Genomic DNA, 26,677 nt, shown 5'->3' with positions numbered 1-26,677 from the left:
AAATTTGATAAGTTTTTTGGCTTACTGAATATTAATTCTATGAATGTTAACAAGTTTTTCACAAAAAACAGAGTGGTAAACTATTTTTTAATGGGAATTTGACTTACAAAGAGTTTGAAATGCTAATTGGGCCCCTTAAGAGTAAACAGGCTATGTTGTGTAAAAACTCATTTTATTCCTTTTGAGGAAGAAAAGCTCCAAAAGTTGCAAAAGAAAGAGTATTACAAGAAAGGGAAAAATATGTTTTTGTTATAAAAGAAAGTTTCCATTAATATTTGATGAACAATTGTTATTGAAAGTATCCCATATTCTAAGACACCATTTTTACTTCCCTTTCCTCAAACTGTCATTCTCAATTATTTGACCTTATGGATACCTAATCCTATCTTAACCCAAATTAGGAGAACCGGAATGGAAAAAAGCAAGAAAGACAAAAAGAGAAAAAGATAATGACTATAGGGAATATTAGAAAAACATCCAAGTAAGACAGTTAGAATAGAGTAGTACTGACAAGTGAGAAACTGAGAGCAGAATATGAAAAAGAATTGGGTGGCTGGAAAGGCAAGGGGGAAGAGTGGAGGATTGACAGTGAGGAACGGAGTGGGAGAGAAAAAGTTGGGACAGCAAGCAAGTGGGTACAAGAGAGGTGAAAAGAAGAAAAGAGAGAAAAAGGAATTTAAAAAGAAATTAAAAAAAAAAGAAATTGAAAAATCCAAAGTTTGCTCATTTGCTATATGAAGTTAACAAGGCTTAGAATAATACAACAGATGTAGTATATAGATAAATAATTTTTCCAAATATAGATGTGTGTCCTTTTATGGTAATTAAGAGCTCTTATGCTAAGACTTCTATTCAAAAGTCTGATCCTGAATTACGGTGTGAAACTAGATACAGAGATCAGAACAACTAGCCCACATGTAGAGGTTCGTATATTTAATAATTTAATGTATAATTAAAAAAATTAAAAATCAGTGGATATGTAATAGAGTCTTTATTAAATGATTGGGATATTAGGTAACTATTTAGGAAAAAAAATTTTAATTCTAAGAAAAATGCTGAATCAAAAAAAAAAAAAACAAACTTCAATATGTCCAAAAGGGGAAATAAACTACTGACAATTTTCAAGAAACTGATAAGGATGAATGTCCTTAATATATAGTTTATACAAACCAATAAGAAAATTAAGAGCATATCCAAGAGAAAAATGAATAAAGGACATAAGCATACAATAAGAAATGAAATTGGCTAGCAGTCATATGAAAAAATGTTCACTTGCACTAGAAATTTTTTAATAGTAAATTAAAATATAAATGCAATTTTCACTTAACAAATCAGAAAAATTAAAAGTGATAATATCCAATGTTGACAAGCTCTGGTGAGGTAATTACACTTAAAACATTGCTGGTAGTAATATAAAATAGTATAACCTTTCCGGAGGACAATTTAGAATGACGTGCCAAATATTGAAATAAGAACTACATACTTCAATGAAATCAGAAATACAGACAAAGATTTGGGTAAAAGGATATTCATTCCAGTTATTTGTAATAGCACTTGATTGGGAAATGGTTACGCAAACACAGCGTTTATTTGTGAGTGGGGTATGAAGTGGGAATTTAATAGAATTTTTCCCATGTGGCTAACTAATTGACCCAGCATCATATACTGACTAGTTGAACCTTTCCCAACAGAGGTAAGACTATACCTTTGTTTCCATATCCACAGTGGTTTGTTTCTAGGTATTCCCTTCTCTTCCATTGATCTCTTTATTATCCCATGGCTAATATTACATAGACTTCACGGCACCATTTTAGAACGAGTCTTGATATTGGGTAGAACAAGTTTTTGTGCTTTCCTATTGTTTCAAAAACATTTTGGCCACGTTTCTTACTCCATGTACATTTTAGAAATACCTTATTAAGGTCCCCCCAAAGATCCTTTTAAGATTTTGAATAGAATTGAATTTATGGATGCATTCGACAGAAATGACATCTCTTAGTTATTAAGACTTCCCATTCGATAATGTGACATAGGTCTTCATTTAAGTATCTCTTAATGTATAGGCCTATATCCATATCTATATATCTATATGTAATGGGCACACACAACTTTTGTTATATGTATTCCTTTTTATTGCTATTATAAATGGTATCTTAAAGTTTTTACCTTGTTTTTGACTGGTATAAAGAAATGCAACTGATTTTTGTATACTGATCTTATATCTAGCAACTTAGAGATTTTTTAATATGTTTCCTTCCTGATGGCCCACTTTCCCCTATATTAGGGGGCTATCTGAGAACTCTGAAGCGTGGAAACTGTCAAACATCATTCAGAATGTGTGAATTGGGGTGAAGGCGGACAAATGGGTCACCCCATCCCCTCCTGACTCTGGCAATAATGGAACATGGAGGAATTTCCTTTGAAGCGGTGTCCATCCCGATAGGAGATGTCTCTTTGAGGTAGAGTGCTCAGGCCCTATAGACTATTGTCTTCGGTTTGGGAGCTGGTTCCTTTTAAGCCTTCAGGTTTTAGCTCACACGTCACCTTTTCACTGACTACCTTATTGGCATCTGCTAACTCTCACCCGTACCTTCCTTTATTCCCAACCACAGAATCCAGTTCATGCCCTTTATAGCAGGTAATGATCACACTTCATGAGTGTTTGATCAAGTTCTTGTTTACTGTGTGTCCTCCCCATCTACTGCAAACTTCATAAGGGCAGGGACTAAGTCTGTTTTGTTTACAGGACTCCTGTATTTTTGATACCTGCCACTTAGCCCAATAAATTATTTGTGGACTGAATGAATGATTAAATATGTTAAACGTCTGTTTCGATGCTTAATGTTAATAATATATTGTATCATCATTTAAAATAGATTTTACTGTATAATTTTATTTTGACTCACAACTAACTTTAAAATAGGTTTTGCTAGGCCCCATTTGACAAATGAGGTAACTAAGGCACAGGGAAATAAGTAACATGGTCCAAATGAACAGCTGGATATCAGTGGAGTGAAAACAGAGCCCAAATCACCTAACTCCCAATCTAATTCAAAACTATATAACAAAAGAGAAAGAAAAAGAAAAGGAAGGAGAGGCTATAAGAGAAAGAAAGACGAGGGAGGAAAGTTCATTTATTTCTGAATTTTCCATCTCAAGGGCATATCATACCGTTTATTCTAAGAACTCCTTAAATCCCATACTTTAAATCTTTTCAGAAACCTCATACCAAACATTTCAGGCCAGTAGCCATATTAACACTTTCAAGCAACAGTGTTCTACATGAATCATACAGAGTGGGAAATAAAGGAGTTTGCAGTTATAGAATTGTCTCTTTATCTCTGCTACGTTTCACCAGTATAAAACTTACAGGTAAGATCCAGTCAGATAATCATGTCTGATAATTGTAAGAAGTACTAACAACATGATTTAGTTTCAATTTTAAGTTCCAATTCATTATCTCATAATTTTTATGCCTTAGTTAACATGACACAAAACTTTGGCTCTCTTGTAACATTTAAAAGCCAGAAGAGTATATCTTCCAAGTTTTACCATAGTTGTGAGGGTAGAAATAGAACTAATTTCCATTGGAAGCATTACTGAAAGAAAGAATACTACACTACATTTTGTTAGATAGACCTCCTAAGGCACGGGAAACAAAAGCAAAAATAAACTATTGGGGCTACCTCAAAATAAAAAGCTTTTACACAGCAAAGGAAACGATCAACAACAAAAAAAGGCTACCTACTAAACGGGAGAAAATTTGCAAATGATATATTTGATAAAGGGTTAATATCCAAAATGTGTGAAGAACTTCTATAACCCAACACCGAAAAACCAAACAATCCAATTAAAAACGGGCAGAAGAACTGAATAGACAAGTTTTCCAAAGAAGACATTCAGATACAAACAGACACATGAAAAGATGCTCGACATCACTAATCACTAGGGAAATGCAAATCAAAACCATAATGAGCTATCATCTCACCATCTGTCAGAATGGCTAAAATAAAAACGACAAGAAATAACAAGTGTTGGTGAGGATGTGGAAGATAAGGAATCCTCATGCACTGTGGGTGGGAATGTGAATTGGTGCTTTGGTATGGGGGTTCTTCAAAAAATTAAAAATTGCAATACCATATGGTTCAATAATTCCACTATTGGGTTTTTACCTAAAGAAAACAAAACACTAACCTGAAAAGATATAGGCACCTTGATGTTTATTGCAGCATTATTTACAATAGCTAAGATATGGAAGCAACCTAAGTGTCCACTGATAGGTGAATAGATAAGGAAGGTGTGTTATATGATGCAGCCATAAAAAAAGGATGAGATTCTGCCATTTGAGACAACATGGATGGACCTAGTGGGTATTACGCTAAGTGAAATAAGTCAGACTGAGAAAGGCAAATACCATATGATTTCACTCATATGTGGAATCTAAAAAAAACGAACAGATGAATAAACAAAAAGCAGAATCAGGCCTATAATTACAGAGAACAAACTGATGGTTGCCAGAGGGGAAAAGGTCGGGGTGGGTGGGCAAAATGGGTGAAGGGGAGTGGGAGATAGAGGTTCCTAGTTATGGCATGAATAGGTCATGGGAATGAAAGGCCCAGCATGGGAATACAGTTACTGGTACTCTAGCAGCATTCTATGGTGGCAGATGGGAGCTACACTTGTGGTGAGCACAGCATTACATATGAACTTGTCAAATCACTATATTGTACACCTGAAACTAATGTAACATTGTGGGTCAACTCTATTTAAAAAAAAAAAACCCACTACACTCAACAGTATTTTTCTTTTAATCAATGATTCTGTATGTCCCCTTTTCTTTTTTTTTGTTCCTAAATCTAATGATAAAATGCTTGGTAATTTCTATTGATTCTGATGAGCGAGCTTCCTACTGTGAACTTACAAGAAGGAAAGACATCTCCTATTTTTTTTAGTCTCCATGTAGTAAAAGACAAAGTACCAGCCTTTAAGTTAATAATACTATTTTTGTGATTCGGAGGGGAAAATACTTTGCTGCCAAAAGGGAATCCACATAGAAGAATTGAGAGCTAGGTGAAACACTCTGACAGAATAGGACCTTATTATAGAAGCTATTGACACAAGAACTCTAAATCGCTGACAAGTACCACTCACCTCCTCTTCCTGAACCCAACAGAGTAATGATATAGTATTGATGGAATTCTGTCTGTTGCAGGAGGACAGAACAGGCCATTCCTAATCCAGAGTGGTTTATCAGGGATGGACAATGACATGACCTAGAGCTTAGTGAGCGCCACCTCAGGACTCTGACATACCCATCACGGAGACATCATATTCTATCAGCAGTGTTGCTTCTTGTCCGCACTGTTTAAGAATACTCATGGCTTCAGCATGTGTGGTTCCAAGAAGCCGAATTCCATCCACACTGAGCAACCTGTCGCCAGGTTTGATGGTGCCCTCTCTGAAGGGAGAACAGAGAAATGGTCTTCATTAGTGTAACCTAATGTGGCTTAACATTAATTGTCACTTAGCCAAAGCACTTCTTTCACGGGTTCAGCCCTCTATCCTATTTGCATTTCCTTTTAAGCATCGAGTGTGATAGTAAGAGAGGGGAGAGGTAACCCTGAACAGAAAATTGCTACAATATGAGTGTCAGTAATAAGGTAATAATTACACATTAGTCCACCACCAAGTCACCCACACTTAACTCTTGGGGTGCAGAAGTACCAAACACACAGTTTTTGCTTTTCTAGGTTTTTGCTGAAATGTCTCAGATTGATTTATTAGAGCCCAGAAAGTAGCATTTACCTAGTTTTCCAAAGCCAGGTGAGCAGAAAAGCCTGCTGATTCCATTCAATTTATTACTGGTGAAACCAAGTGGGACAGGGGGCACCAGTGAAACATCTCCCTACTGATTTATCAGGCCATTTGGGCAATCATTAAATTGCTTCAGTCTCCTCTTCCCCATGACACAGGGAAATACTGCTCTTTCTGCTGTGACCACAGACACTCCAGGCACTGGAAGAAGATACCTCAGGACGTGAGGGACACCACTAAAATATAGCCAAGGAGCCTTCCAGATCATTGTCTTCCTGCCTCAGGGAGGATCGTGGAGATGAGAAAATCAAACGGGGATTACAAGTTTAGGATTTAAAAGGATAAAAATCTCTTAAATATCCTTCACCTAGATGACCCTCTAAGAATTTTGACTAAATTTTTATCTTAAATTTTTAGATGCCACTTCATCCGAAATTAAATTGGTTATATGTTGCTCACAAACTAGTGGCCTGCTTCTGACATTTTTGTCAATGTCAACCTAAACATTAATAAGGAACAAAAATATTCTTATTAACTTCCAGAAGAATAATTCACAAGAGAAGCACAAGAAAGGAAAAAGGCAAGATGTCTGTAAAAATTTTGACTTTGTAATATCTTCTGCAAAGGCAAACATATTATAGCACAGGGGAGAAACCAGTATCTTATTTTATATTAAACACAAACTTTTTAGAAAAGGAAGGTAACAGCATGAGTTTTGAAGGAAAATAAACCTGAATTCCTACCCTAACTCTTCCATGTATAAACCATCTGGCAAGTCACTTAGCCATACTGCACCTCAGTTTTATCACCTGCAAATGTGGATAAACAATATTTCATTTAGTAGGCAGTTGTAGGGATAAAATATAATAATGTCTGCCAAGCACTTAGGACATTTCCTGGCACGTGGTTGGTTACCTGCTCAATCAATAGTATGTATTATTACTATTTCTATTGCCTAAGAGAACGTTTAAAATCTGTATATCCTTGTTTGAAACATAGTACAGAATCAGGGGTAATCGGGGCATTTTTCTCCTACCCCCTCAGCAATATCGAATGGCAGGAGTTGTGGTCTTCTGCCTTTATGGACTCGACTTTTGCTGTGGGAAATTAATACAAAGACAAGTATCTCCTGAGACAGCTAAGTTGTGAGTTTACTTAGGAACCACCCCCAAACATGTTTATAATGTGAAAGCTAAAGGAGCTGCCCTTTCAGACATTCAAATTAGTAAGGAAGAGATAGCTCTAGACACTGACAACGCTATTTCCCTTTTATTAAAAGTCACTTCCAGGGGTGCTGGGGTGGCACAGTTGGTTAAGCGTCGGCCTTTGGCTCAGGTCATGATCCCGGGACTGGGATGGGGCCCTGCATTGGGCTCCCTGCTCAGCGGGGAGTCTGCTTTTCCCTCTGCCTTTCTCCTCAGCTTATACTCTCTCTCTCTCAAATAAATAAGTAAAATCTTAAAAAAAAGTCACTTCCATTCTGACATATACAATCATTATCAAAAGGTAACAATAATCCTAAGAATGTGGATAACAGTAACAATCAAATTGCCACCACCTATCTTTCCAGATTAGGAGACTAGCAATTGAAGATGACGCATGTAAAGTGCCTGCTTTAAAAAAGCCAGCCGCCTTTTATTTAAGTACCTACTGGCATGATGGGCCCCCTGCAAGGCATCAGCCAGTCTTTGATAAAACTGAAGACCTTGAAAGGTAGGTATTGTTATCTACATTTTACAGTGCAGGAAACTGAGCTCAGAACTGTTACGTCACTGGCCAAACACGGAGGGGTAGTTCAGGGTCGAGTCTGGGGTCAAACCTTCTTTCTTCTGATTCCACAGCCCAAACAATTTCAGTTTTCACATTCCAACATATTTGCTTTCCCCAGCTTTGTTTAATCTATTTGGACAGTGACACAGAGAAATGAAGTTTACCTGTCAGCAGGTCCTCCAGGACGAACGCATGTTATTACAACTGGACGAGATTTATTTCTATCGTCATGTGCTCCTCCTAGCAAAAAAAGAAAAAGAAAGAAAGAAAGAAAGAGAGAGAGAGAGAGAGAGAGAGAGAGAGAAAGAAAGAAATGAAGGAAGGAAGGAAGGAAGGAAGGAAGGAAGGAAGGAAGGAAGGAAGGAAGGAAGGAAGGAAGAGAGAAAGAAAGAAATACAGCTTAGCAATGCTTTCGTTAAAAAGAATCACTTACAAAATGCCAGCCGAGAAACTAAAGTACATTTTGTTGACATGGAGAGGAAAATGTGTAAATTTTTTCCAAAAATCTTACTCGTTTTATATAGAATACGCTTTTGGAGTCACAATGTCTCTGCCTGTCCATAAATATATGGCTGCATTCAGGGGTGACATAGAAAATATTTAACAACTAGTGTCACAAGTGCACGAACTACTTGTGAGTACTAGCCTAATTAGAACAGTCATGAACAAAGTGCAGGTGGGTATACTTGGGGCCAATGAACCTGGGCTATAATACAGGTGAGTAGGTCTACAACCTGACATAAAGGAAGCAAACACTGAAGAGGGAAAAACTATGTAAGTATCTAAAACAAGAAAGAAAAAATTCAAGAGACTGAGTGCGTTCCATTAAAGTTGGGCCGTTCAAAAAATTGGGGGCAAATTTGACAGACTATTTAAAAAAAAACTGCAATGCTTAAATGGAGATTTTAGTTCTGTATAAGGACAATTTCTGCTCAAGAATTCCTGGAAACAGAAAAACTTCAAGATGGAAGGTATTTTTTTTTTTTTATAAATTCTCTTCTAAATCCAGGACCCCTTTGTAAAACTTCCATAATCTGTGCTTCCCCAACCTCTTCTTGAGACCCACCAGTTGGCCTACTTATTAGGTTTGAGGCAGCCCTTTCACATTTGGACACGTAGGGGTGTTAGAAGCTTCTTTCTAATTATTCATCTGATATCTATCTTCCTTCAACTTTCATCTCCTGGTCCTTGCTCCATTATTTAGAGCAGTGAAACAAAAATGGATGCTCTCTACTATAAGAAACATTTTCTGAAAGTTGGAAACAGTGATTATACACCTGCCAAGTCTCATCTTCTTCAGGCTGGACATCTCCACTTTCTTAACTATTCTGCATCTGACCTGATTTCTTTATACATCACCATCATGGCTGCCCACCTGGTGGTCCCTAGTTAGCCAGTATCTGATAAGTATGAATATTACCATCAAATATACCTTCCCTAACGTATGCCTGGTAGAACAGACTGGCATTCCCCAAACCTGGAACAGGCAGAGAGGTCAACTTAAAGAATCTAGCCTCCAAGAAAAATCAAAAGGCATTCACTGTTCCTGATGAAGGCAAATGCTTCCTTTCTGCCCATTTCTATTACAAATGATTTATTCAGTCCGGCTAATTGATACAAGCTCCATTTCAGTATCTCACTCTTTCCCTCAGTTTGATGGCTTCTTTCAAAGTTCCTCCTTACTTACAATAGGAAATTCACAACTTCCTCAGAAAAGCATTTAAAAAAAAATGAAAATCATGACAATAAATTACAGCCCATGCTTACCCATATTTATATAAGTACTATTATGTAATTTCTCTCTTTTGCAAGGTGATCATAAAAAGATAGATTTGTTTTCTCCTGAAGGAATGTTGATTTAGAAAAGGATGGGCGCTGAAGACAGTACAAAACTTCCCACAATTTTGATCTGGTCTACATTTAGATCCGTAATAGTGAATGCATGGCAAAAGATGGGATAGCTCCAAATTTTTTTGATATGTGACATTTTATCAGTTTTTGAAATAAGGAACCACATTTAGCTTGTGATTCACTTAGGTTCTAGATGTTTGGAGCTGCAAAGCAAAACAGAGACCAGTCAGAGACTAGTGGTATTCTCAATCCTGGCTGCACGTTAGCATCACTCACCTGGAATACTTTTTGGAAATATCAATGTCAGGGCCACCATGCAAAGCCAAACCTGAATATTGGGCTCCATGTTTTAGATGAGGAGACCCTATCTACAATTTTCTAGTTGAGAATGACTGACAGAGAAAGTTTCCTTGCCCAAAGTGAAACGGAACTTAGTGGCAGAGTGCTTTCCCTATTATTCCAAGCCATCTTCCTTAGCTTGCTGGCAAGGGAATTAACTGAAATTTAACTCTGCAAGATTTAGCCCAGAACATCATTTTTCATTCTGTAGGTGCCAGGTTCTATCATGTGGGGAGTCAAGGTTTTAGAACCTAGGACATACAGCATTAGAAATGCAATCCCATTCATCAGGTAAAAGCCTGCTTTATTGTTCCAACACCCATTCTAACTGGTTAAGAAGAAATTCACCAATTCTAAATGAATGTGTTCCATCTGTGATATTGTCCTCTTCTTTCCCGAAAGTCCTGGTGCTCTCCCTGAAATAAGTTTAGCTCAAATTCCATCGATGCCATGATGTCTTCTCTGCCGTGATAACATTAACCCACAGTACTTTCTCATTCTGCAACTCTTTTTATGATTAATCGAGATTCTGAAGGGAGGGGTGGCGGCCGCCTTTTGAGCATGGAAGACTCTTCAGGTGAGCCTCAAACTAATCTAAAAATATAAATGCTTTATTTGATTCTCATGAAAAATTATGCAAAATTGCACAAACTTTTACATTCAACTAATGTACTAAGGGAGTTTTTAAAGCCTACAAAAATGTGGTACTCATAAACCAAAATTGGTTCATTATTACTAAGGTTTTGAAATCAGTGTTAATGCTAAGAAGTCTATGTCCACACAAATCTAGGCAACACTCAATTATTTATTCATTTATTTATTAAGTGCCTATGATATACCAGATAGTATTCTAGGCTTATAGTAGAAAACTTTCATTCTGTATGCACATCCAGATATTTAAATTCCTGCAAATGGTGGGACGGATGTTTTGTTGACATTATATCATCGGTTGTCTTGAGGTGGTTGTAGATTTCAAATGCTTCCATTCTTTTTTTGTGCCTAATGATAAATTGCTGTTGTTTTAGCTCTTTCATTAGCAATTTGATTTGTTATTGATTAACCATACAGCAACTAGTAACAAATATTTGCACCAGCAGTATTTTTTACTGCAGCTTTTCAATAATTAGGCTTGTAGGCATGTAATTCAAGTGTGTCTCTCTATCATACCTATATTGCAAAAACCGATTTGTATCTACCACCCTCGGGGCCAAAATTACTTGTATACTGACTTTTTATTATATTCATCTAGTTCTTCTGCACAGAAATGTGGGAATGGTTAAGGTAAAATGCTCCATCTAAAAATAGGAGCTGGTCAGAAAAAGGTAATAAATTGCTGGTCTAAATCACTCAGTGAGTTCCTCATTTTCCATTTTCTCTACTGCTCACTTGAGTACTTTATCAACTTATGTCTTAAATTCACTGGATTGTAATTCCCTGCAGATAGGGAGCTGTCTTATGACTCCCCAGTACTTGGCCCTCTGCTGACATGTTGACATGTCCTTAATAAATATCTGATTGATTTGCTAGATAATTGGCACGGAATCGAATCTAATGTTTAAAGCTTAGTCATTTAAGACAAATCTATATAAGTGAACACATTTCTTTTATTCCTTGTTGCATGTATGTTTATTAAGAAGCTTAATTTTCACTAATGTTTTGAAAATTTGGATAAAAGTCTGACACTGGTGAAGTATAAAATATTATAGGTAAAAACACACAAAAAAACAAGAAATGTGAAATGGTAAAAAAATTCCTTGATGCCTACATAGTTCCCTATTGAACTTTACTGTCACACTACGAATTATGAGCTGTTTTTCTGTAGTCTTTAAGGTGTGAAACTGCTAATAAGAAAAATAAAATATTAAAAGCCAGAATTACAGCTCAGAATTAATGGTTTTATAGACAAGTTGGAGTCACCTGAAATCTTTATTATTAATGTCATCCCATAATAAAGTACATTAAGCTGATGCACATAGGTTCCCAGGGATTAGATTATCTTCAATCCATTTTTAGAAAGCTACAATAACAAAATGTATTTCAGGAGAAAATAATTTAAACAAAGTTGCTTAATCCTAGTGTATTAAATCAAATCAAGCCATATGCATCAACATTTTGACTCGGAGATACAAGAAAGTATAAAGGGAAAGCAAAACACGTGTTGAAAAGTGGTAAATCAGTAGAATGAATGAATTGATAAGGTATACAAACGGTGACTTCTTGCTCTGTACTAACGGGCTGAAAACAAATCTAGGTCATTTGGATTCTACTCTGATTCCCACTCATTGCTTTATTTTTTAAAACAATGGGTGCAAATATTATAAGATGACTTTATGCATTAGAAACATCTGTTGTGGGCAACTGGGTGGCTCAGTCATTAAGCGTCTGCCTTCGGCTCAGGTCATGATCCCAGGGTCCTGGGATTGAGCCCCGCATCGGGCTCCCTGCTCGGTGGGCAGGCTATTGCTCCCTCTCCCACTTCCCCTGCTTGTGTTCCCTCTCTCACTGTGTCTCTCTCTGTCAAATAAATAAATACAATCTTAAAAAAGAAAGAAAGAAACATCTGTTTTTGTTGTTGTTGTTTTTTGGATGATTTTCTAGTTCACTCCTAATATTTCATTGACAAATTCTCCAAGAATATCTGATGGTTCACATTTTCTAGCTACCACCTACCTCGTATGACAAAACCAAAGGTATTGCCTTCTTTATGTAATGTGACCTCCACGGTTCGGAAAATAACACTCGATCCTTGAACAGCTGAATGCAGAGAAGAGAGAGAAATATAAGTCTTAAGTCATAAGAACATATCCATTTTTTGATGTGGCATAAGACGTTACAGATCCCTGTGGCAAATAATTCTTATGAGTAATCAAAGGGCAATAATTTCTTTTCAAAGACGAGGTTAGAAAAAATACTTGGAATGTCATACAAATACCATAAAATAGTTGTCTGCATAAGTGATTTAGGCTTAGGCCCAAGTGGAATCAAAATCATAGGTACTTTCTTTCTTCTTATGTAGCCAGCTTATAAGTGGAACATAATAATCACATTGTTAAAACTCTATAAAACAAGAGATACAATCTTCATATAATCAATAGAATTATTTCCCCTCTGTAAAATCTAAAAACGGTAGGATTTTTGTAAAACTTGAAATAATGTATTTATATTATTTTTGCAGCATACTAGTACAGGAAGAAAAAGTGTTACTCTCAAATTACCATTAACAGATTAGGCTGATGCGGATAGATTTTCTGACATGATGCATGTCAGTTAACAAAGACAAACCAAATCAAACTTGGAGGGCAAAAAAAAATTCTGATGTACATTCAGAATATTACTGCTATCTAACAAACTAAAGATTTGCTTAATTTTATTTGATACCATCATGTATATGTTGTGTTTGTATGCTTATTGCTTCTATTTCACAAAATAAAATTGCATGACCAAGTTGATATATCTAATTAATATTACACACGGTATACGTGTGTAACACAGGGTATGAGTTGCAAGAAGGTATAGTAACTAAATTCTTCTGTGAGATTGTTTTCAGGAAAGTGGTGAGTAATTCTGGTTATATAGTACACCATTGCTGAATTAAAAAAAACAAATCTCCACAAATTAATATTTCATCATTATGGATACAGGGATATTTTTATTCAGAGAGACAAAAAAGAATCTGCAAACAGTAGAATTTGATGGTCTTAGATCCTAATCTTGAATTTGTACAATGATAACTAATTATCTAATGCTGTGTTTATTATCAATGGCACACTTTTTACTCTGCTATTAGATCTTGAAAAGTTTATTACATAAAACTATCAACAAGAGGGGCACCTGGGTGGTTAGTCAGTTAGGCTTCCAACTCTTGGTTTCAGCTCGGTCATGATCTCATGGGTCATGGGAGTGAGCCCCATGTTGGGTTGGGTGCTCAGCCTGGAATCTCCTTGAGATTCTCTCCCTCTGGCCCCCTGCCCCCTGACTCATGTGCACTCTCTCTCTCCCTCAAATAAATAAACCTTTTAAAAAATAAGACTATCGGGACGCCTGGGTGGCTCAGTCGATTAAGCGGCTGCCTTCAGCCCGGGTCATGATCCCAGGGTCCTGGGATCGAGTCCCACATCGGGCTCCTTGCTCATCAGGGAGCCTGCTTCTCCTTCTCTCTCCCTCTGCTTTGTGCTCTCTCTGTCAAATAAATGAAATCTTAAAAAAAAAAAAACTATCAACAAGAAATATATGGATAGAATAGACATCGGTACAGATTCTATAGATAGAATTTAACTGCATCTTTTAAAAGAACATTTCTTACCATTTACAGAGATAGGAAGTAATTTTAATTTAGCATTAATTGCAGCTATTTTTAATTATCGGAAATTCTGAATCCTCAAAGGAATAAACATGATTATGAAAAGTACACAGTTAAATTCACAAAACTGCACACATCCGGCTGGGATATAAAGTACAACATGAACTTGGATCTGCTGAAAAACAACATAAACCTACAGCTGAACAAATGTTTTGGTATACTGCTGATTTAATTAAATGTCATATTCTTGCTATCAGGGGAATTTCAGTTCATTTTAATCAGCTAGAAACAGTACATTTAAATAGCTGAAAGTGTTGAGGTACAGTTTTAATTAAATGAAAAAAAATTGAGTTCAAACCAAATGTTTTCTTATTTCCATGACCCAACAAGCCACCTGAAGTAATTGGTTAAGAACATGATCTTTTTGTTCTACTGGAACAAATAGAAAGGAAAGGAAAAGATATGGGGAGAAATAATTAATGAGCATCTACTGTGTGCCAGGAAATCTGCAGAGTGGTTTACAAATATTATTTCATTTAATCATTAAATCAACTTTCAATTATATACAACCAAATTCTAATTCTGGGCCACCTGTCCTTGTTGGCTGGGTGTCTGCTCTGGGAATGAAATGCACTGTAATTTTAATTTGCTTGAGCTAACTCTTGCTGACCACAAAATCTTACATTCAAATCTAGAGTCAATATAAAGACTTTTAGGATTATCTACAGCTTTATATTATCCACATTCTTGCTGTTTATCATTTACAAAAATAAATGTGAATGTTGACTACATTTTGATATACTTAACGAAATAGATTTAGTTTTTATAATTTTTATTTGCATGACTAGATCTTGGTGACTTGTTTTTCATATTCAGTACCTGGACACCCTACATTGCCACGTGAATTGTATTCATTACTTCATATTTGCATATGTGGACATACCTATCGAAATAAGGGGTTTCCCCCAAAGAATCAAATCCAGCATGCAAAAGGGCTAGGTTGAAATGAATTTCGCAATGCAAAAATTGATGTACTGTTGTCCCTTGTTTCCATATGTGGAATTGTATTATTTTACTATGGTAGATTAGATTTTTCTAAATTATATACTACTCCCGGCCTCCCCAACTTCTACCTCAATGGCAGGATAGGAGTTGGATACTTTCCCTCCTCATTATCTCATTATATTGGGATTCTCTGTGACTTATTTTGGCCAATGGGATGTTAAGAGATAGAAGGAGACGTTGGAAGTGTGCTCAGGTAGTTGGGCTTGTCCTGTTTTTTTTCTACCATTGTCATAAGGAAGGGCTTTCCCTGGCTAGCTTCTGCTCCTTCAGACTGATTTCCAGAATGAACTACATGGAGGAGACCTGAGACTGCTTTCCCCCATGCCCATCATCATCATCATCATCATCATCATCGTCGTCGTCAATCACCTGTCTGTCTCTCTTAGAATTGGAATTGAGAAGTAAGGAGGCCATCACAGGGACATGTTTTAACACATTTATTTGAATTAAAGAAGGACTCTTTCTGATAGAAAGCTAGTCTGATTTAGCTGATGGTTTAACAGAGAGGACTGCCTTTGCCAATCAGATGCTGTGGCGGACGTTTTCCATAAAATAAACGAAGCAAATCTGTAGCTCCAAGGTCTGAGTGGAAACACCGTTTAAAGACATATAAACGTTATGCCAGAAACTACCTCCTCTCCACCTATTTAAGCTCATGATAAAGAATGTTAGGTGCTAACTAAAAAATGATTGAGGATTATGTAATATTCCAAAATCCTTTAGGGGTTATGTCACCGAAAAATATGAAGGCACTTCTCTAGACCAAATTTAATACATAAATACCTAAGATGCGGATTGGTAATAGCCTCTCTAAATACAGTCTTTAAACACCACATAATTTTAAAGTCAAAGAGAACTTCCGAGCTCATGTAGGTCAACCATTCCATTTTCATAAAGAATCTGAATCTTGCACAATGTAAGTGGTTTGCTCAAGGTCCAAGTTCCATTTCTTCTCTATCAGATCACATACACACAGACATATGCACAGACATATCCTTCGTCCACTTCCTTCTGGACTCTGGGGGTGGCTGAGCCTGAAACTGCAGTGATATTTGCAAGAGTTAACAGTCTCGGCCTAGGGCTGCTTATCTCTCGGCAATCAGCTCTCTCCCCAGGGCCTCACGGCAGCGGCTTGCTCTTGCTAGCTGTCTGAGCTCAGCGAAGGGGATGCTTATGAATCCCTTCAACCTCCCTGAACTCAAAGATCTTATTAATTTATCCAAACGTAATAGAGGCAGAGATAATCCGCTGACAATAGGTCTCTTCTATCTGATTTCTACCATCAACCAAGTTCACACTTCGTTTTTTAAAAATATTTTTTTCCCTTTTCCCATCAGCTTTAATGCATGAGGGAGGAAAAGCTGGTATAATCACCAAGTCACGATAGGTTTTAACCCCTGAGCATGTCTGATGCTTACTCTTCCCTCTTTAACTTTATTAAAGCTGTATTTATTCAGGATGTCACATTGCTTTTGGAAAATTACAACACCCTTTGGGCTTATAGCCTCTTATCTATTCTCCATTTGGCTCCCTAAAATGGTAACTCTAAAAACTCAAATCTGATGATGACGATGTTCCTTGGCCTGAAAAGCCATTAAAGGCTCCTTATTGCCCACCTGATAGTATCCAAGCTCCACCAATATGGCTTCCAAGGCCCGCCACCGATTTGTTCCTATTTGCCTCGCTGGCCTTATTCCCCCCCAGGTCTTCTCTCCCTCTGTGCTTCAGCAACTCCAGTCTGTTTGTAGTTCAAACCTTGCACTGGGTTACATTCTTACCTTCCTGCTGTACCCTCTGCCTAAAATGTTCCTTTTCTTACTGGACCTGCAGAACCTCCTTCAAATCCTCTGAAACCCCTAGTTCTAGATAACCGCTAACTCAGCAGATCTCTACTACTGGCCTTACCAACCGGGACAGCTATTCTAAGAGTTCTTTTTAGGAAGAGGTTGTGTTTTATTGATATTTCTATCCCCAGTGGATAAAAATGGTGAATCAAAGAGCATTAGCTCTAGGTATCTGGATTCTCCTAACTCCTGGCAATGGCCTGAGACAGTGATTTCAAAACAAACGGACTCTTTTTAAGTTCAAGGAAACACAGTACTTTATTGTAATCATAATGGTAATAATGGCTAAAGGCACTATGGCTTACTAAGTGCATGATGATGATGATCTAAATACATGATTATAGTCTTGAATTCTTATAAAAGTTCTACATCTATATAGCCATTTTACAGATGAGAAACCTAAGGCTCAGAGAACTTAAATAATAAAGCTAGAAAGGGGAAAACTGACATTTAACCGGTGACACAGTCTAAGCTCTCAATGCTCGATTCTACTACCTACTCTTGCTGAAAATGAAAAATGTTATAGTATAGCAAGGTTTCTGAACACAGACTTCAATGGATTTTGTTATAAAAACACCATTAAATTTTCGGTGTTGGATTTTATGTTAAGAATAAGAACTCATGATTGGTCATATACACTTACTCCCCGAGTGCTCTCATCTGGTCCTAAAGCTTCAAACACCTTCTATGTTCCCATTACTCTAAATGTACACTTCCAGCTCAGATCTTACTCCCAAACTCCTAACTCCATCTCCAGTTCTTTCCTTGACATTGCCCTTCTGCATGTCAAATAGACACCTCCGAGGTAGCATTTCAAACAATGAACTTCTGATCTCCTCACAAATCGGCTCTGCCCACATTCTCCCCCCGCCCCTCCATTAATGGCAACCCTATCCATCTGGTTGTTAGGGCTCAAAATCTCAGGTGGTCCTTGACCCCTCTATTTCTGCCCAAACCATGTCAAATCTATCAGGAAATCCTGTTGGTTCTACCTTCAAAATGATCAAGAATGTAACTGCTTTTTCCCATCTCCTCGGCCATCTCTCACCTGGATCACTGCAACAGCCCCCCCACCTGGCCTCCCAGCGTCTCCCCTTGCCACTGCAGTGTCTTCTCAACACGGCAGCCAGAGGGAGACTTTGAAAATAGAAATTAGATCATGTCCCTCCTTTGCCGCAAATCATACAATGCCGTCCTCTATCATTCAGAGCAAAACTTAAGGTCCATTCCAGTAGCCTACAGATATACCTCATGCTTTACATTCCTGACCTCCTCTCCTTGGATGGGTGACCTCCTCTCCTACTTTTTTTCATGCTCACCCCGCTGCAGCCAAATCACCCTTCTTAATGTTTCTACCACACCCCCAGGATATCCCTGCCTTTGGTCTCAGCGCTGGCTGCTCCTCTTTGTGCAGTCCTCTTCCCCCAGAAAGCCACACAGCCACCGTTCTCACCTCCTTCAGGTCGTTGGCTAATGTCACTCTCTTGGTGAAGCTGTTCCTAGCCACCCTATTCAAAACGGCAATCCTACCCCTCTCCCGGCACTCCCCATCCCTCTCCTGGCTCTTTCTTCTCCCATAGCATTCATGAGCACTACCATTCATACCATCTGGTTTACTCCTCTGTTGTGATCTTGTTTTGTTATCTGTCTTCCCCCGTCAGAATGTACAGAGCGGTGGCTGGATTGTAGCAAATGCTCAAGAAGTCATTGCTGAACAAATGTGTTATTATCAGTTATTAATATTCAACCCGAGGGGTGCCTGGGTGGCTCAGTGGGTTAAGCGACTGCCTTGGGCTCTGGTCGTGATTCCAAGGTCCTGGGATTGAGCCCTGCATAGGGCTCCCTGCTCAGTGGGGAGCCTGCTTCTCCCTCTCCCTCTGCCGATTCCCCTGCCTGTGCTCTCCTGCTCTCCCTCTCTGTCAAATAAATGAACAAATAAATGAATAAAATCTTTAAAAAGAAATTCAACCTGAGTTCTCACTGGTAGAGAAAAGCAAAGAGCTTTCTCAGGGTAGCGTCCATGTTAATAGTTTAGTAACAGGAGAGGTGGTGCTAGAACAGCATAGCTTAAATGCAGGACGGCAGTAACACGTGGCATATGTATATATCACAATGAATAAGCGTTAGGGAGCCTGGGTTCACATCCTGACTTTGCTGCCTATGTATTTGGGAAAGATAATTAAAGATAATTAACTTAAGCCTCTGTAAAATGAGAGTAATAATGATAATAATGCCTGTCTTGTAGTGCTGATTGATTTGTGTATTTATTATTCATAAAAATATTTTATAGTGCCAGCCACTGTTCTCATTGCTTTACAAACACGATCTCATTTAATCCTCACGACAGATCTATGGGTAGGAATGAGTATTATGCCCATTACCCAGATATGGAAACTGTGACACAGAAAGCTTAAGTAACTTTCTCAAAGGCATGCAGTTAGTTAAAGGTGAAGCTGGGATTTGAGCCTATTAGACCGCAAAGTTCATCTCTGCTATGCTGACTCCCCTTATGATGAGGATTAAGTGTATCCATGCAAGTCAGGTTCCTTATAATGCTGGACATTTAGTAAGCTCTGCAAATGCGTGGTTCTATTACAATTATTGTTACTTGAGGATAATGCGTTTTCAATCTATCGGCATGCTTCAGAAATTAACATAACTATATAAGAATCAACATAAAACACATTAAACATGCTTTTCCTAACCCTAGTCACTAAGTACAAAGCCTGGATGGAAATTAATGCACAGAACTTGTAAATATGTTGACTGTTTATGAAAATAGCTTAAGTGGCAAATATGAGGTACACAGATCACCTTAATGGAACACAAATCCTGTATAATTTTATTGTTATCTGTGCTCTTTTTAATTCTTCTGGAGTGGGCTATAGGTTTATCAATTCAAATAATTTCTAAATATCAAGAAACCATGCTCTGTCATTCCTGTAACGAGACAATGTTGGCAAAAGGGGGAAAAAATGGAGAACCCATTGTTTAGGCAAAAATGTGGCCCAGCTGTTCTGCCCTGAGTTGTGGTTACTTACAGACTGGTGGCAGCTCATACTCGACTTCAAGAACCACTCTTTCCCCGACGTTCTTCAGCAAGCTGATGATCTCATCGTGGCGGAATTTGGCCAGGTTGATCCCATTCACTGCTTTGATGTAGTCACCCACATCCAGCTGATCACTTCTGCAAAATAGGGAATGTCGCTGCAGCGGACCCGTCCTCCCTACAGGCCTGACTGGGTTTTCCACTTTCCCTTTGTGGAAATGCACGCAAGCCCAAAGGCCTGTGTGGCTGCCCACCACCCCCCCCCCCCCCCCCCCCCGGGGAGTTAGGAGCACAGCTGAAGGGGGATGAGAGATTCAGGGATCCCTCTCCTCCTGACTGCTATACTTTGAAAGCCCTCTACTGCCTCTGCTATGGTCTCTGATGTTTTCCTAACCCTTTGCCTCTTTTGTTTTAAAGAGCACAATGAAACAAGATAAAGAGGTTTTTTGGTTGTTGTTGTTTGGGTGCTCTGCCCATAAACAGTTGGTTCTCTAGGACCAGGTTATCCAGATCCTGGCACGCCAGGACTTTTTCTTTCTTTTTATTCTCTCTCATTTTGCTGCCTGCCTCCCTAACTCTTCCCTAGCTCTCAAGATCTTCCCTGGGAGTTTGTTGAGGGCTAAAGAAAGGGTCAGCTGATTTTGCTATTTATTGCTTACAGCAGGACTGATAAAAAAGAAAAAAAAGAAAGAGAACAAATTACAATGAAAGCACTGGGTTTCAGTACTGTTCTCGCCTCTCTCCGACACCATAATAGAACTGTGGCTACTTTGGGGGTTTTAGACAGACTTTACTTCTAAGGAAAGAGCAGGTAGTGAGACCAAAGACAGTCCGTCCCCAAACAGAAACACCTAAATGCATTTATTTTATATAAGTCCAGCTCTAATCATTCCTCTTTGGCGAGATCCCCTAATCTGCTCCAGCCTGCAGTCCATGCTGTTCCTCCTCCCTCGGATTTACTAACTCTCACTGGACAACTTAACCACCTAATGCTCTGTGACAATGGTCACGTTGTTGCTTTTTACTATTTTGCAATGCTGTTATTGCTCCCAAGCTTTTCTGGTAAGTTATAAGCCCTCTTAGGGCAGGGATCTTATCTGTAATTATTTTAGTTTACTACTTGTAAAATGGTAGTGCCTTAAACAATGAATAGTTGGGCATTGATTACGTGACCGGCACAGCACTTTCAATTACAGCATCAATACAAGTGAAGATGGCATTTTCCCCCTATTTACTCTCACTTCTGGGCTACATAGGAAAAAGTTCTGGAGACATACAAAGCCCTAGCATCACAGATTGGCCACGACTGTCATAAAATAAAGGAGGCTGTGGGTGTGGAAAGAAGTCTCTCTCCTCCTGAAAAAAGGAGATTAAGGTGCTTGTGTTGACATCAGCCTATTTTATATACAGTACCTCAGATTATGGAGCAATCAATTGGATGAAGCTTACATAATATTGTACAAACAGGCTGATCATCCAAAGTAATCACTATTTTCGATGATACTTTATAAAGCAAGAACTCTAAAACTTAATTTGTGATTATGTGGACAAGACTATCGGTGTCCAGGATTTAAGACACATGAACCTCACTTGTAATGAAAGCTGATCATCCCATCTGAAGTAGTTGGTGCCTCCGTCTATAAAGTGAGCCCACCTGTACCCAGCATGCAGGACATTCTGCCTTTGGCCATGACTAGGGCAATTTGCTGTTCATCAGAACAAGGACACCATGAGACCTCTTCAGCTGAGCTTTCTATCCTTCCGGAAGCCTCATCTTTGTCTTGATGAAAGGGAAGATCTCGCAAGTAGAAAAGCAGAGACGATGTAGGACAAGAAGAATTGTTACTCGGACACTTGGAGCTGGCCTCCCTACTCCTCTAGGCTCACCGCGTCCCTCCATGGCAGGTTCCCGGGTGCAAGTTATATGGGTCATGTGCTCCATTTCCATGACTGGAGTGTCTCATTCCCACGGCAGCCGGTCTGCTACTCAGCGGCATATTGTGGGACGAGAGCCACACAGGCATTTTAAAATGAAAGTCTTCTGAGGGCCTGGTGGCTCCCTGGTGACTCGGCACAGGTCAGAAAAGCTTCCGTAACCTGCCCAGCAGATGGCAGCTGTCATTTATTAGTGACCTTTTTTTTTTTTTAAAGATTTTATTTATTTATGTGACAGAGAGAGACACAGCAAGAGAGGGAACACAAGCCGGGGGAGTGGGAGAGGGAGAAGCAGGCTTCCCCTCTTGGAGCAGGGAGCCTGATGCGGGGCTCGATCCCAGGACCCCGAGATCATGACCTGAGCCAAAGGCAGACGCTTAACGACTGAGCCACCCAGGCGCCCCGTGACCTTTTCTGATGAAACTTCAATTTTTGCATTAATTACCCTCCTGCGTTTCTTTTCCTACATTTCCCCGAGATGCAGTTACCTAGCAGCAATTCCTCCTTGCCGCAGGTTCGAGACCCTGGGCTTTCCGTCCTTGTCAATTCCGCCCGATACTGTCAGCCCAAGGGTGGTGCCCTCCTTCTTCATCAGTTCGACCACGGTGGAGCCCTTGAATTCCTCTGTGAAAAGAAAAGCATTTGCCTTATTAAATGACAGTCGAAGCACGAGATACCGTTGTGCCTGGTGAAGGGACTCCTTCCCATAAACCCTCCCCACTTTTTCCTTCTTCCTTTTAGAAGAAAAGATCTGTGGCCTCTTTTTCCATCGCCATTTGCAGAGCATCTCATAAAGACGTGTATGCAGATAAAGCGGAGACAGATATTTCATTATACGTTATTAAAATGGGTACCAGTGGGGTAGTTCACTCTAGGTTCACAATAAAGAGTCTGACATGGCTTATATGCAAATGACGATATTTGCCCTTTGTTTTCTGCCATTCTCAAGTGACTTTCCCTGGTTTCTCTCCTTGCAACTCCAAAGGGAACAACTGAGAGTTGTAAGATAAGGGCCTAGAACAGAGTTTTAAGTAATAATACGAAAAGAATAATTTTAAATAATAATATATATCATGCAGCAGCAAACCCCAAGTTCTTGGTACATTTCAGCTGAATAAGCTAAGAGACACAAGAGAAGAGAGATTTCTACAGGTTGAAGAAAAATATTACTGACTCTATTGTTTTTTGTCTTTCAGAGAACAAAGTACAATGGCTTCACGTAACAACTCACATCACTTCTTACAGGATGTGTCACAATATGGTAAGGTGGGGTTGGTCCTCAGAATCTCCAGGTAACTGCCATAAATCCCTCATTCTCTACTTTCAAAATTTTAAGATCTCATAGATCTTGCCCAGACAAGGTCTATACACCAAGAGGGAACCCAGATCTTCTGATTTTAGGCACAACAGGAAGTGAGAAAACTTTGAGCATATCTTTCTTTCAGAAGCAAAAATGAGTAGAGTCAACATTGACCTATCCAGAGGTTAATTATAATAAACACCGTTTTCAAATTCTCTGTTATGTCATTCCCCCTCTGCATACACACTTTCTGGGTAAGGATGGGGAACCTCAAGTTTACCAATTCCTCCTGAATCACACTATGAATTTCAGGAGTTACGATCTTCTAGGACATCAAAGACACTCATATTAAAATGCAAGAATGGCCTTTCTTCTTCAAAGTTAAGAAACCCAAAAGGTTATTGGCACACCTCTTCCCCTTCCTTAATTATACATAACAGAGTTAATTATCATTTCAAAAATCTATATGGATGCTTACCATAAAGTTTTTAAATTGTTGCTGATGGTATACTCTTTCACCAGCCAATGAAAAAACTCAAATCATGTTTGGGAAGGAAAATATCACTCATCTGATCTAGTAAGGAGAACAGAGTATTTCAGGAAGGAAGGCGGGGGTGGGGTGGGGTGGGGGAGGCCACTGATTTCCTCACCAACATATTGAATAGCATTCCAGGCAAGGCTTTCAAGATTGCCAGGTCCTGTGACCTTAGCACCCCAGAACACCCTCTTTTTCATGACAGACTCATGACCCTGCATATGAGAGCAGTATTGCTTTTTAAAGTAGAAGCCAAGGAAGAGTCTATGAGTATGAATGATGTCAGCTTCATTCACTACATTCTGTATGAGAGAACAAATCATGATTGAAATTCAAGGATCAAAATTCTTGTCATGTGCATAAAAGCACAGGGCCTTTTCCATCATTTACCAGAAGCATTTGAAACAAAATTCCGTCACTGTGTGCATTTAACCTGTATCCCCTTAAATCAGAATAAAACACCCCTTCTATTTGCCATAAAAACATAAATAGGCCCAACTGGTATTTAAAGAGATCAACTTAACAAACAATCCCTGTAAGTTCTTCTTGACAGCAGGCTAGGTATACATTATTTTCAAAATTAGGTTAAATAATTAAAGTAATGAGAATTACATAACAGACGATGACCATTCACATTATAGAGACATAATGTGCTCAACGATTTTGCCCAAAAAAAGAATTCTTTGCATTTTCTTTAAATACATAGATTGATCCTGTATATTTAAGCATTTGGTCACAGATCTTTACTTGAAGAATTGGAAGCACAGTTTTTTTAAGGGCCCATCTCAAAGGTCAATCAGAAATGTACAAAGAAGCAACAATGAAAGAGTAATAACTGGCAAGGGAGAAATAAGTTTTAACTAATAAGACCTTCATTCCTACTCAGGTTTTCAAGAACATGTTTCCTGCATAAAATAGGTGCAGCCTTATGGGATGTGGACAATGCAGTTTTCTCCAGAAGGGACCCAAGGTTCTTACCAGGCTTCTGGCTGAATCTTGGAAAACTAGAAAAAGCTTAATTCCTTTAGTTTAATTTGTTCTCGTTAAAATATTCATCCATCTGGGCTTCTTTATAAATCGGTAATAGTCAATTACCCTCTTATTTTAAAATGTTTCAAATATTTCCCCGAGTGCTAGTTTTAATAACATGAAAGAAAGAAAATATTGATGTACCAGTTAATTGAGTAATTTGTGCATTCATTCATTCAAGCATTTATTGAGTGCCTACTATGAGCCAGACAGTGAAACTCAAAGACCAAAAAAGTCACAGATGCTTACAGCCTAGTCACAGAGGTAAATGAGTCACAGATCACCATGCCAGAGTGTGGTTTGGGGTAAGGTGGCCACACAGCAGATGGTCCTGGCTACAGTGTAAAGTGAAGACTGGCTGTTCCAAATGCAGCATCTATTTCACAATTCTGTCTTCTGTCTAATCTGTCTGCATTTATTGATCAGGATTAGCTGAGCAGAACAGACTAAAGGAGGAATCTAAATTAGGCAAAACTCAGGAGTAAAGATAGAGTATTGTTGCGAGAAAATGCGCTGAATCACGAGAAAGTTAACTGCCAGTAAGTATCTCTAGACCCTGAAGGATTGACTAAATCTTTTATGGGTGTTTGGAAGGAACAGGAGAAATGAAGCAGTTGGGAGAGGGAGGAACATGCTTCTGGAGTTTACTTCCTGCTAATCTGCAGTTTCCATCAGATGAATCAATCATTTTATGTATTTTTTGGCGTTTAACACTTGCATAATGATCTAATGGCAAAGAGAAATTATGACAGATGCATTCAATTGCATGAGTTCACTTATCTATCAAAGCTTACTGAATAAAACTCTGCAGTGAAACCCTGGCACTTAGGCAAGTAGATATGTAGTGACAATTTCTTTGTGATTTAAATTGTAAATATCCCTCCTCAAATTAAGAGGACCATGTAGAGAAGACTGCAGCATCCCCAAATTAGCAAGCAGCACAGGGAACAGATGATGCCCAATTGGCAAGGAATGAGATGGTTGTGGATTAGATGTTTTCCTTCATCACCATATTTAATTATCTTAATCTGTACTCACTCAATATAGCCAACAAGAATCACACTGATAGAATGGGATTTAGTTGTTTGCTGTTTTCCTTGGGTTTGTAATTCAATCCTCTTAATTACTGAACTCCAGAAAGCTTTAAGGAAAGTAACAGTGATGCCTGGTGAAAGCAAGAGAATTATGAAAAGTTCTTGCAAACAAGAAAATTCAAAAACATGGTTATTGATGGTTATTGATGGTTACAAAATTAATGTGCAGAAAACCATATCCTTTACATAAACAAATAGCTGGTGATAAGTTATTGTAGAAGAAAACAAGCCATTCACAATAGCCAAAAAATAAAATTCCTAGGAAAACATTTAATGAAGAATGTATAAGATTTACATGAAGAAAACATGAAAAACGCTTCTGAGGACCATGAGATCAGAACAAATGTAAAAGTACCACATTCATTCATTCAATAAAAAATTGAGCACTTACTATAAGCCAGGCATCATTCTAGGCTTCGGAGATATAAAACTGAACAAAACGGAGAAAATCCTTGCCATCTAGGAATTAATATTCTAGTGGGTAGCATAATCTAACATCAAAAATATATCAGTGCTCCTTAAATTAATCTATGAAGTTCACAATATCAATAAAAATGCCTATAAGATTTTTTTGGACACTAGATACATTTAATATTATTGCAAAAATGGAACATGCATCCTTGCAAAGATTCTGTGAAAAACTGCAGTCCCAAAGTACACCTTTGATGCTATGAAAGAACCCAGAGAGCCTGTCCATGATGCCAACCTGAATGAGGTATTGGAGTCATGACTGGATGTTACGCTACTAATTA

The 26,677-nt window shown here is 38.4% G+C and overlaps 1 protein-coding gene across 11 annotated transcripts in view; it reads right to left on the bottom strand.

Moving 5' to 3' along the window:
* Positions 1-26,677, bottom strand: part of GRIP1 (glutamate receptor interacting protein 1) — a 660,679-nt gene that overhangs the window by 125,534 nt on the left and 508,468 nt on the right. For all 11 annotated transcript variants that reach the window (XM_027593517.2, XM_027593519.2, XM_027593518.2 and 8 more), the window contains 5 exons: positions 22,456-22,591; positions 20,025-20,170; positions 12,445-12,528; positions 7,749-7,824; positions 5,313-5,458 (listed from right to left, as the gene is read on the bottom strand). In XM_027593517.2, coding sequence (XP_027449318.1) covers positions 5,313-5,458; positions 7,749-7,824; positions 12,445-12,528; positions 20,025-20,170; positions 22,456-22,591 — 588 coding nt within the window. The remainder of the gene's footprint in view (positions 1-5,312; positions 5,459-7,748; positions 7,825-12,444; positions 12,529-20,024; positions 20,171-22,455; positions 22,592-26,677) is intronic.

Source organism: Zalophus californianus, chromosome 9 (genome assembly GCF_009762305.2).
Source record: "Zalophus californianus isolate mZalCal1 chromosome 9, mZalCal1.pri.v2, whole genome shotgun sequence".
Taxonomy (NCBI): Eukaryota; Metazoa; Chordata; class Mammalia; order Carnivora; family Otariidae; genus Zalophus; species Zalophus californianus.
The sequence above is the reverse complement of the archived record's forward strand: the minus strand, read 5'-3'. Positions and strand labels throughout refer to the sequence as shown.